The 12,273-nt window shown below is 35.6% G+C and overlaps 1 protein-coding gene across 1 annotated transcript in view; it reads left to right on the top strand.

Moving 5' to 3' along the window:
• The first annotated feature begins 480 nt into the window (after window positions 1-480).
• Window positions 481-12,273, top strand: part of LOC132730635 (116 kDa U5 small nuclear ribonucleoprotein component-like) — a 41,779-nt gene continuing 29,986 nt past the window's right edge. Inside the window, exons 1-6 of the mRNA XM_060716606.1 lie at window positions 481-646; window positions 1,540-1,653; window positions 2,100-2,136; window positions 5,606-5,684; window positions 6,379-6,454; window positions 9,929-9,994. Of these exons, the coding sequence (XP_060572589.1) occupies window positions 515-646; window positions 1,540-1,653; window positions 2,100-2,136; window positions 5,606-5,684; window positions 6,379-6,454; window positions 9,929-9,994 (504 nt within the window). The 5' untranslated portion in view covers window positions 481-514. The remainder of the gene's footprint in view (window positions 647-1,539; window positions 1,654-2,099; window positions 2,137-5,605; window positions 5,685-6,378; window positions 6,455-9,928; window positions 9,995-12,273) is intronic.

The raw sequence follows: 12,273 nt of genomic DNA, 5'->3' as shown, positions 1-12,273 counted from the left end.
ACATTGTACCAAAAACATGTTGGACTTATATTGTTTTGAGTGATGATTCATGAATTATTTGTTTGTTTTTATATAAAACCATACACTTACTAAAAATAGTGTATGGTCCGTTACTAAAAATAGATGCTAGAATTTCCAAAACATGAATTCCCGCGAGATCTCATTTGAAAGCAGACTCCATATTGGTAAAAATCCTCTACATATTTCTCTAAAAAATAGTTGGGTACACAATGTCATTGAAGTTTCATTTAAAAACAAAACATGAATTGGTTCAAAATTGATTTGTTTATCAAATGGTATTTTTATTTGACCCAAACTTGTTTAATAAGGGTGATTTAGTAGGTTTTTATGTACGGCGCACGAACTGTCAAATTTTGGTAGCCTTTGCAAATAGAGTTGACCCATAACTTTACTGTCGCAACGTCAAAATAAAAGCGACATATAAAGTTATGGAAGCCAGAACTATGTTTATTGTATATACAATATTGTGTATCATTTTAGGTAATCATCTGCTATGGACGGGGACCTTTATGATGAGTTTGGTAATTACATAGGTCCAGAATTAGACAGTGATGATGATGATGATAGCGATGACTCTGGGGACCAAGATGACGTAGAAAAGTACCCAGATTACGGAGGTGCGGATGTAAGTACTGGATACTACCCAAAGAAGTGTTAAAATGAGCCGCGCCACGACAAAACTAACGCAATGCATTTGCGACCAGCATGGATCTTGACCAGCCTGCGCAGTCTGATCAGAATCCATGCTGTTGGCTATTAGTTTCTCTACTTGTTATAGGGTTTGTAAGCGAATAGCATGGATCCTGATCAGACTGGTCGCAAACGCACTATGTTGGTTTTGTCATGACGCGACTCAAACTATCTCTTAACCCTTGTTAGAACAAAAAATTCTGGACAGATTTAGCTTTATCATTGACCTTTCTTTATATGATAGATGAAATTCAATTATTTGTTTTAGATAGGCATTAAAGAATAGCATGTTTGTGTGTCTGAAATGAATAGAATTTGTATAATTATACATTATAATAATAATAATAATAAAGATTTAATTTAAAAGAGCATCACAATTTGGCATGCTCAGTGTTCCTATGAACCTAGATAAAATGTACATATATACAGTTTTGGACCGCTGAAATCATGGTCTGCACTTTTTCGTTTTGGTGATCTATCCTTTCTTGCATAATCACAAGAAATCACAATTTCATATGTGTTGTTTTTGTGCTTGAAGTTTTATTTGTATGCATAAACATGTGATCTTTTTGCGAAAATTTATACATATTTACTGCGCTTACCTGGAGACCTGCTTTAAATTAAACTCTTCAAAAAGTGACACAAAGTGTTCAATTTGACTAATGATAAATCATTTGATGGATAATATACCATCATTTCATATTCACGTTGTAAGCAAGTCAGTAAATTACACTAAATGTTGGCTATTTTGTTACACTAAATTACACTAAATGTTGGCTATTTTGTTACACTAAATTACACTAAATGTTGGCTATTTTATTACACTAGGACGAGGAGGCTATGGATCAAGATGACGAAGAGGCCTCCGACATGCAGGTTGTTCTTCATGAAGATAAGAAATATTATCCGACACCGGAGGAGGTTTATGGGCCAGAAGTCGAAGTAAGATACATTTGTGCTGTCCGAGTATTAAAATTGTTTTAGGAAATATAGACTATAGGCAAATTGTGTATGATATAAAATAAAAAAGCAATGACTCAATAAAATCGTTTTGTGCCGAAATTAATTCAAAGAGCTTTCAAATGCTGTGGCCTGTGTAAGATAGGTTTTCTGTAATACAGTTGTGGGTGGAAAGATTAAATTGACCTTTTTGCACAGCCTGTACGGACAAGTGAAATATTTTCATAACATTTTATAGATTTTATACGGACAAGTAAAGAGATCCTTTAGCATAAATGGACAAGCAAGTCAAAATCTGATATTAGTTTTTGGTAAAACTATCTCATGACTTTGGTAAAATGTGCATTAATTTTTTATGCATGTTACTTGAATATAGTAATCAACGATAATATGATATTATATAAATGCAATGCTTTCTTGAATTTCAGACAATAGTTCAAGAAGAAGACACTCAGCCTCTATCAGGTAAAGCATTTAGTTACAGTGTGATAGTTTAGTTTATTTGGTAGTTATCTATTTACCATTTAGGCCTGTACATTGAATTTTTTGAGAGGGCTCAAATATAACAGGATACGAAACTTTGACGTAAGCTTACAGAAGGCTGTTTACCCTTATTGTGTAATTGAGTCTAAAAGGCATATTATGCCTCGACAGGAACAAATGAATAATTGAGCCGTGTCACAGCAACACCAACATAGTGCGTTTGCGACCAGCATGGATCCAGACCAGCCTGCGCATCCGCGCAGTCTGATCAGGATCCATGCTGTTCGCTACCAGTTTCTTTACTTGTAATAGGGATGGGCAGGCTGGTCTGGATCCATGCTGGTCGTAAACGCACTTTGTTGGTTTTGTCGTGACACAGCTCATATTTCCTTCTTTAGAAAGGGCAGGCATGAGTTTTGTAAAGTTTATATGGTGGTTTTAGAAGATACAGTGTTCTGCCAAGGTTATAAAAAAATAGGGACAAATGTCTCCTTAAATAAAAAATATTGGGGACATTTTGAATATCAATAAGACATCAAAATTTTAAAGAAAAGATTACCTGATTTTATTTTGATGTTAATCTTCTTTATGATGTTATGAACACTATTTACATATGTACATCACCACTACTGCTTGTTGGAAAACTGAACTTAAACCAGAGAGTTTAACTTTATTTAAATTTAAACTGTTCAAACTGTAACTTGTGAATAACTGAAATGTTTATCATTATTAGAATAAATTATAAAAATAACTTTCTCATTTTCTCACTCCCTCCACACTTCCAATGCCCTTAAAAAGTCAAAGTCTTTCATTGAACCACCTTCAAGTTTCACAGTCATGACATCATTAACAGTCTCTGGTAGAAGTCTATTTCTAGAATGGAGTTTTAGGTTTGGTTTTGTGTACTAACCCCCTTTCACAATCAGAAGTATGAATTGGAGCAGTCAATGCCAAAGAAGCTAATTTTAGAAGGTTTGGATAGTCCTTCCTTATGGTGTTTTTATTGATAAAGATTCCATAAAACAGCCATCTTGTCCCTAGGGTAACCTTCCTGGACTACTGTCTCTTTCACCTTAGACCATTCTACTCTTGTTTGATTTGGATTGAATGATAGGTGTTTGGGTAACCTGGGGCTGTTCTTCTGTTGGAACTGATGTTTTTTCTTCTCCATACTGTTTAATTAATATGTCAATCTTGTCATTTCCCCAATCCATTCTGTCTTTACTAGATAAGAATGTGATGGGTCTCATTCCTAAAACTGCAAATGCATAAATAACATTTGTATCATCATCTGGGAACCTGTCATTCAGCTTCTCAAGAATTTTATCTATGAATTTTGTTTTAATGGAATCAATGTTCTGCTTGCCATGCACCACATGATTTCCTTTAAAGATAACCTTCCCACCACTCAAACTTAAATGTTACATTCTGCAGCTGCTGTAGATATGACCCATGTTCTGCATTTGCTTCACCAGACTTTATCTTCATTAATTCAAAGCTTAGCATGAATCAACTTCAATTTTTACTTGACAAACATCTAGATCTGCTTTTTGGAAAACCAAACACATTTGTGACACAATGGGCAAAACATCCATCAAAAGATAGGTACTGGCAATAAAGTCTTGGGTAGAAAGTTTCTTTCCATAACCCTTTGCTTTGGCATCTTTGTCCTCTGTGAAGTAAGTGATGAGAGAATCCAATACAGTATATACTGTTTTAACTGCAATATAGGTACTTAACCATCTCACCTCATGAACTTCCTTTACTTTTAATGATGGCTCCTCAAGAAGTTTCTGAACTTCAGTCAACTGATGACACCTCTTAGCAGATGCTTTGAAAAAGTAGAAGAGCCCTGTCAATATTGTCTGATATTCAACTAAATAAGGAACTTCATTTGCAGCTTGAGATGTGACTAAGGCTAGTTTGTGAGCTAGGCAGTGATAGTTTAGGCATCATAAGGATTATCTCTTAACATAAATCCTGTCACCCCCTTACCTACACCTGTCATCACTTGGCCCCATCAGTTCCTAAGCCCATTATCTTTGAAGAAGCAATCCCTTTCATGCTGGTCAATGACTTAAGTTCTTTGTATATAGCCTCCCCAGTAAGCAGAATCAACCTTCAAATTGGTTACAAACATAGTACATGGTTTAAAAGTATTAATATCAAGTACTCGAGCATATACAACTAGCTTTTTCTGAACACTGAATATCTGTACTCTCATCACAAAGGAGGCTAATGTAAGGTGAAGTTTCAATACATCTATCAACCTTTTCCCTGGTAACATAAGCTAGTGACTTCAACATATCAACAGCTGCTTTATCAGATGAGTAGTTAACATTTTTAGCAGTATTTAGGTCATCAACATGAGGGCAATTCAATTCTGAAAGAAGAGTCAGCAGGCTTTCATGTTTAGTTAAAGCTATATTTTCCTGCACTATCCAGAAAGTAGACTTTAATGCCACTATGGCAGCAGATTCCTTCACAGTCAAAACTCTATCAACAACTTTTTTTAGGTCACCCTGCATCGATTCAGCATGCCGATTCAGTGTTGTTGTCTTGAAATTTGTATTTTTGGACGTGAAAGCATTGGTCTTATTATGTTTAATGCACAATTTACAGGTCATATAATTATCGGTAGAGTAACTAAGCCACGTGTATTCATTTAACCATTTTTTTTGGAATGTTTTCTGAAGGCTTCAGGGTTGCGGGAGGCTCAGACGATGTGGACTGGTTCGATACATTATTGTTTTTGTCCGACTTTTCATTGTCATTTGGAATTGGGCTTTTCTTTTGAAAAAAATTGAGTATCGTTTTTGGTATTTTCTCTGGCGTCGCCATTATTAACAACAGTAAAAATAAAATAGGTTTTCATTGGCCGTTCTATAATTATAAACCAATCAGAATCGATGTTAGATAACTTACGCGCACTTGCTTCGGTTACCGTGTAATAATTTTAATGCCATGAGAATTGCCACCACTTTTGTCGGATTCGTACTCGGAAATTTCGTACGCGACAATATTCGCACCACTGCATTTTTATGTGCGACATTTGCATTTTTTTAGCGAGAATGTCGCGGATTCGCGGCCTTGGCAGAACACTGAGATAGATGCTTTACACCTGAAGGAAGTAGAGCTTAATTTGAAATTAAATATCATAAAGTTGGAAAATGTGCACAAAGTAGTATTTTGACTTCCATACAAAATACTAAATCACTTTAACTGTACTAATTGCTAAAAAGTGACAGCAGCAACAGATGGATCTGGAAATTGGCCAATGAGTAACATTTTAGAAACTATAACGGGACATCAAAAATAAAAAAAAGATTTTGAGTAATAAAAAATATAAGCATTCCTGAAGCATAATGGGCCTTTAAAAATGTGTGAATGTAAACCCTTTAGTCTCAAAGTAAATAAGTTAACATTAATGGTTTATAATTTTTATTTTCAGAGCCCATCATTGCTCCAGTGAAGAAGAAAAAGTTTTCCATGGCAGAACAGGATTTACCAGATACTGTATACAATATGGAGTAAGCTGCATTATATATGTATAACAATTATCATACATTGTCTTCTTATAAAGACTTTTACTATTTACCTATGTCATTTTTGTGACTTGGTAAAATAGTATGGCAAGCCCATGCATATATTTTGATGTGATGCCACTTGCGTTATACAAACATAGCGATAAGACGCACTTAATGTTAGCGTTACACTATAAGTCAATGATAAATGATTCTTTTTTACTATAAGCAGTTCTTATTCTATGTATGTGATAAATAGAATATTATATTCGTGTAGAGGCTCATTTTTAAATTTATTGAACTTGTTGAAAAAAATTAAAATCATGCTCGCCAGAGGCTCGCATAAGATGATTTTATTCAACTTGTTCAATAAATTCAGAATTAAACCTACATTCATTCAATCTCCTCTATATATTAAACAAGCTGGGATGCACTATAAAGTGATCCCACAAAGATGTTCTTTGTGACAAAACCACAACATTTCATGTCCACAAAATTAAGTGAATTCAGAGTATATTTTATTAAAAAGTGATCCATGATTATAAATTTTAGAATTTTTTGCGGCATTTTTAGTAAGTATATTATGAATTCCATTTGAATTTTTTTCACATATTTTTCATCTTTTATCTCAAAAAATAGAAAGAGAGAAAATGCGTTAGTATGAAATTTAACAGAAAATATTGATAATTTTGTGTTTTAGATTCTTGGCAGATTTAATGGACACACCTGAGTTAATCAGAAATGTTACACTTTGTGGACACTTACATCATGGGAAAGTAAGTTTTAATATGATTTATTTGTTATAAAAACATAGATACGCTTGTTTTTAAAGGCCCATTATGCCCCGAATGCTTTTATTTTAATTTTTCAAAAGCATTTTATTTTTGTTGTCTCATTAAAGTTTTTCAGAAAATAACTACGTTTGCTTGAATCATTTTTTTGCTTCTGTTGTTTTTAGCTCACCTGTCACAAAGTGACAGGGTGAGCTTTTGTGATCGCTTTTCGTCCGGCATCCGTCCGTCCGTCCGTCGTCCGTCCAGCGTCCGTCGTCCGTCCGTAAACTTTTGCTTTAAATGACATCTCCTCATTAACCTCTGAGCCAATTTCATCCAAACTTCACAGGAATGTTCCTTTGGTGGTCACCTTTAAAAATTGTTCAAAGAATTTAATTCCATGCAGCTCTGGTTGCCATGGCAACCAAAAGAAAAATCTTTAAATATCTTCTTTTAAACAACCCTAACAGCTAGAGCTTAGATATTTGGCATAAACATCTTCTAGTGGGTGTCTACCAAGTTTGTTCAAATAAAAGCCCTTGGGTCAAAATTGGCCCCGCCCCAGGGGGTCATTGATTTTCCCTATATGCATATAGTAAAAACTTAAAAAATCTTCTTTTAAAGAACCCAAAGAGCTAGAGCTAAGATATTTGGCATGAAACATCTTCTAGTGAGTGTCTACCAAGTTTGTTCAAATAAAAGCCCTGGGGTCAAAATTGGCCCCGCCCCGGGGGGTCATTGATTTTCCCTATATGCATATAGTAAAACCTTAAAAAATCTTCTTTAAAGAACCGTAAGAGCTAGAGCTTAGATATTTGGCATGAAACATCTTCTAGTGAATGTCTACCAAGTTTGTTCAAATAAAAGCCCTGGGGTCAAAATTGGCCCCGCCCTGGGGGGTCATTGATTTTCCCTATATGCATATAGTAAAAACTTAAAAAATCTTCTTTTAAAGAACCATAAGAGCTAGAGCTTAGATATTTGGCATGAAACATCTTATAGTGAATGTCTACCAAGTTTGTTCAAATAAAAGCCCTGGGGTCAAAATTGGCCCCGACCCAGGGGGTCACTGATTTTCCCTATATGCATATAGTAAAACCTTAAAAAATCTTCTTTTAAAGAACCCAAAGAGCTAGAGCTAAGATATTAAGCATGAAACATCTTCTAGTGAGTGTCTACCACGTTTGTTCAAATTAAAGCCCTGGGGTCAAAATTGGCCCCGCCCCGGGGGGTCATTGATTTTCCCTATATGCATATAGTAAAAACTTAAAAAATCTTCTTTTAATGAACCGTAAGAGCTAGAGTTTAGATATTTGGCATGAAACATCTTCTAGTGAATGTCTACCAAGTTTGTTCAAATAAAAGCCCTGGGGTCAAAATTGACCCGCCCCAGGGGGTCATAGATTTTCCCTATATGCATATAGTAAAAACTTAAAAATTTTCTTTTAAAGAACCCAAAGAGCTAGAGCTTAGATATTTAGCATGAAACGTCTTCTAATGAGTGTCTACCAAGTTTGTTCAAATAAAAGCCCTGGGGTCAAAATTGGCCCCGCCCCAGGGGGTCATTGATTTTCCCTATATGCATATAGTAAAAACTTAAAAAGTCCTTTAAAGAACTCAAAGAGCTAGAGCTAAGATATTTAGCATGAAAGATGTTCTAATGGGTGTCTACCAAGTATGTTTAAACAAAAGCCCTGGGGTCAAAACTGGCCCCGCCCGGGGGGTCATTGCTTTTCCTTATATGTGTATAGCAAAAACTTTAAAATCTTCTTTGAAAAAACCCAAATAGCTAGAGTTTAGATATTAAGCATGAAACATTTTTAAGTAAATATCTACAAAGTTTGTTCAAATAAAAGCCTGGGGGTCAAAACTGGCCCTGCCCCAGGGGTGTCATTGTTTTTAACTATATGTGTATAGTAAAAACTTTAAAAATCTTCTTTTAAAAAACCCAATGAGCTAGAACTTAGATGTGTAGCATGAAACATCTTCTTATGGGTGTCTACCAAGTCTGTTCAAATAAACAAATAAAAGCCCTTGGGTAAAACTTGGCCCGGGGGTGGAGGGGGGGCCTATATACAGGTGAGCGACCTCAGGGCCATCATGGCCCTCTTGTTTAGCATTTGAGCCGTGTCACGACAAAACCAACATAATGTGATTGCGACCAGCATGGATCCAGACCAGCCTGCGCATCCGGGCAGTCTGATCAGGATCCATGCTGTTGGCTATCAGTTTCTCTACTTGTAATTAGGGCTGCAACGATACACCAAATGTTCAATTCGATTCGATTTCGATTTTAGACACTCCGATTCGATTTTTTTCGATTCGATACATTTCTGATTACTTATTTATCTTTGGTATATAATTCTGCTTGTCTGCTCCAAAAGTGAGTGGCCTTCAACCTAGTGCTTTGCTTTTCTGTTGTAATATAACTATTATATTAGCTTATTTGACTTAATAATTGTGTTTATGAGAATAAAAAGCTCTTGTCTATTTGGAAAATAATTCTAATCAGGCAAATAATCATTAATCTCAGTAACATGACTATCACAGATACCTTCTGCTGACTAGGAATTTAACAAAGTATGTTAATTGTAAAGTAAATAATAATGAACAAAGTTTCACAAGGTTGTCAGAACTGAAATTCAGATATTCTGTTTATAAATCCCATAATATGTAAAATGAATATTCAATCCTAATGTCAGTGTTGTCACACAATACTTCTTAGTCTAGTAACTAAGTTACAAACATACCTTTTTGCTGAACTTGAACTAGGCATGTCATGCTTACCAAACAAGTCCACATCGTGTTTTCGTTTCATATATTGCATTAAATTAGACATACTGCCAGACTTTGGATATGACACGTCCGTAAAGCATACTTGTTTGCCGAAAATAAAACATTACGCGCCCACTGATTGGATGACCGAGTTTTAACTGGCCAATCGTATGTAACGTGATAAAGCACGAAGGGAAAGACTAAAACTCTCACTCTTTCAATGTTTATTTTTGGGTGGGGAAAATGTTACAGTTGGTATCGGGAATCGAATCGGCGCTCATAAAACCGGTTTTCGATGCATCGAAAGGTATCGTTGCACCTCTACTTGTAATAGAGTTGGTAAGCCAGCAGCATGGATCCTGATCAGACTGCGCGGATGCGCAGGCTGGTCTGGATCCATGCTGGTCGCAAACACATTATGTTGGTTTTGTCGTGACACGGCTCATTTAATACAGATACAGTGATATTGTATTTTGAATGGAAATCATAAGACTACTTTGTTTACATTTTGCTACTCTTTTTTTTGACAATTTCACATTCAACGCTACTTTCTTTAGGTACATGTAACAAGCATATAAAATGCATTAAAACCATTTATTTTAACATTGTCAATTTCAAGTGTGCCCTTTCTAAAGAAAGAAAAAATCATTCTTTTCTGTTTAAAATTAATAACAGAAATTTATTTTTTTATTTCCATTTCAGACTACATTTGTAGATTGTCTGGTATCTCAGACTCACCCTGAGATCAACGTGAAAGATGATAAAGATGTAAGTATTTGACAATCTCTGTTAATGTTTTATCTCCAGCACTTGCACTGCTTTGAAGTTGTAGCAGTCATTAAAAGAGCTTCATTGAGGTCAAAAAGCTTCACTGAGGTTAAAAAGCTTCACTGAGGTCAAAAAGCTTCACTGAGGTCAAAAAGTTCCACTGAAGTCAAAAAGCTTCACTGAGGTCAAAAAGTTCCACTGAAGTCAAAAAGCTTCACTGAGGTCAAAAAGCTTCACTGAGGTTAAAAAGCTTCACTGAGGTCAAAAAGCTTCACTGAGGTCAAAAAGCTTCACTGAGGTCAAAAAGTTCCACTGAGGTCAAAAAGTTCCACTGAGGTCATAAAGCTCCACTTAGGTTAAAAAGCTTTTGAGTGAAAAGCGTTGCAACGACTTTTGGTGATTTTGCACAAAAAAATCATTTATTATGGAAAAATGGGTGAGAATTTAGCAGACCTACATGGATTGGTACACAAATCTTGGAAAAGATTTCCAGTTGAGTCATTTCAAAATACTTCAGTGGAGCCTTTAAGTATTTACTGGGTTTTCAGTATCAAATTATTTTTTTATGTTATTGCCAACAGTATAGAGAAAGGTCAGACTGCCTGATGAAAGTGTAAGCGCCCTAAACTTGCATTTTAATGCAAATGTTGGTATGATGAAATAATTATGAAATAATAAAAATAAATGACTATTTATTTATTGATCAATCAATCAATCAATAAATTGACTGATTGATGTATTTTTAGCTCACCTGTCACAAAGTGACAGGGTGAGCTTTTGTGATCGCTTTTGCCGGGCCCCCGGGGCCGGGCCCGCCGTCCGCCCGTAAACGGGTTACTTTAAATGACATTTTTCCTCAAAAACCAACCCAAATTTTCACCCAAATTTCACGGAATGTTTTTTGGTGGTCCCCTTAAAAAATTTGGTTCAAAAAATTTTAATTTTCCATGCAAAAATTTCTGGTTCCATGGCAACCAAAAGCCAAAAAACTTTTAAATATCTCCTTTTAAAAAACCCAAAAGAGCTAGAGCTTAGATATTTGGCATGAAAACATCTTTCTAGTGAGTGTCTACCAAGTTTGTTCAAATAAAAAGCCCTGGGGGTGATCAAAATGGCCCCCCCGCCCCCAGGGGGTCATTGATTTTCCCTATATGCATATAGTAAAAACTTAAAAAAATCTTTCTTTTTAAAAGAACCCATAGAGCTAGAGCTAAGATATTTAGCATGAAACATCTTCTAAGGGTGTCTACCAAGTTTGTTCAAAAAAAAAAGGCGGCCTGGGACCTGTCAAAAAATTGGGCCCCCGCCCAGGGGGTCATTGATTTTCCCTATATGCATATAGTGAAAACTTTTTTTTTAAAAAATCTTCTTTTAAAGAACCCAAAGAGCTAGAGCTGAAGATATTTAGCATGAAACATGTTCGTAATGGGTGTTCTTTACAAAGTTTGTTCAAATAAAAGCCCTGGGGCTCAAAATTGGCCCCTGCCCCGGGGTCATTGATTTTCCTTATATGTGTATAGGCAAAAACTTAAAAATCTTCTTTGAAAAAACCCATATAGCTAAGAGTTTGTAGATATTAAGCATGAAAACATCTTCTAGTGAGTGTCTGACCCCAAAGATTGTTCAAATAAAAGCCCTGGGGTCAAATTGGCCCCCCGCCCAGGGGTCAATGATTTTTCACCTATTATGATATGTAAATAACTTAGAAAACTTTCCTTTAAAGAACCCTAAAGAGCAAGAGCTAAGATATTAGCATGAAACATGTTCTAAATAGTTGTCTACCACGTGTTCGTTCAAATAAAAGTCTGGGGTCAAAATTGGCCCTGCACCGGGGGTCATTGACTGTTCCTGCTATATGTGTTATGAGCAAAAACTTAAAAAATCTTCTTTGAAAATAAACCCAAATAGATATGAGTTTAGAATATTAAGCATGAAAGCATTCTTCTAGTGAGTGTCTACCAAAGTTTTCCTTCAAATAACATGCCCTGGGGTCAAAAGTTCGGACCCCGCCCCAGAGAAAACGGGTGGGTCAGTCATTTTGATCCCTTTCCAACTATATGCATATAGAGAAAACTTAAAAAAAGCTTTCTTTGAAAGAACCCAAGAGCTTAGAGCTAACTAAATTTAGCCAATGAACACATGTTCTAATGGGGTCTACCACCACCAGTTTTGGTTCAACAAATAAAACCCTGGGTCAAAATTGCCCCGCCGCCGCCGGTCTTATTTGGATTTTCCTTATGTGTGTATCGCCAAAAAACTTAAAAAATCTTCTTTGAAAA

The sequence above is a fragment of the Ruditapes philippinarum genome, unplaced genomic scaffold, assembly GCF_026571515.1.
Source record: "Ruditapes philippinarum isolate M1 unplaced genomic scaffold, ASM2657151v2 ctg4723_1_1_1_1, whole genome shotgun sequence".
Classification (NCBI taxonomy): domain Eukaryota; kingdom Metazoa; phylum Mollusca; class Bivalvia; order Venerida; family Veneridae; genus Ruditapes; species Ruditapes philippinarum.
This window is presented reverse-complemented; position numbering and strand designations above follow the sequence as displayed.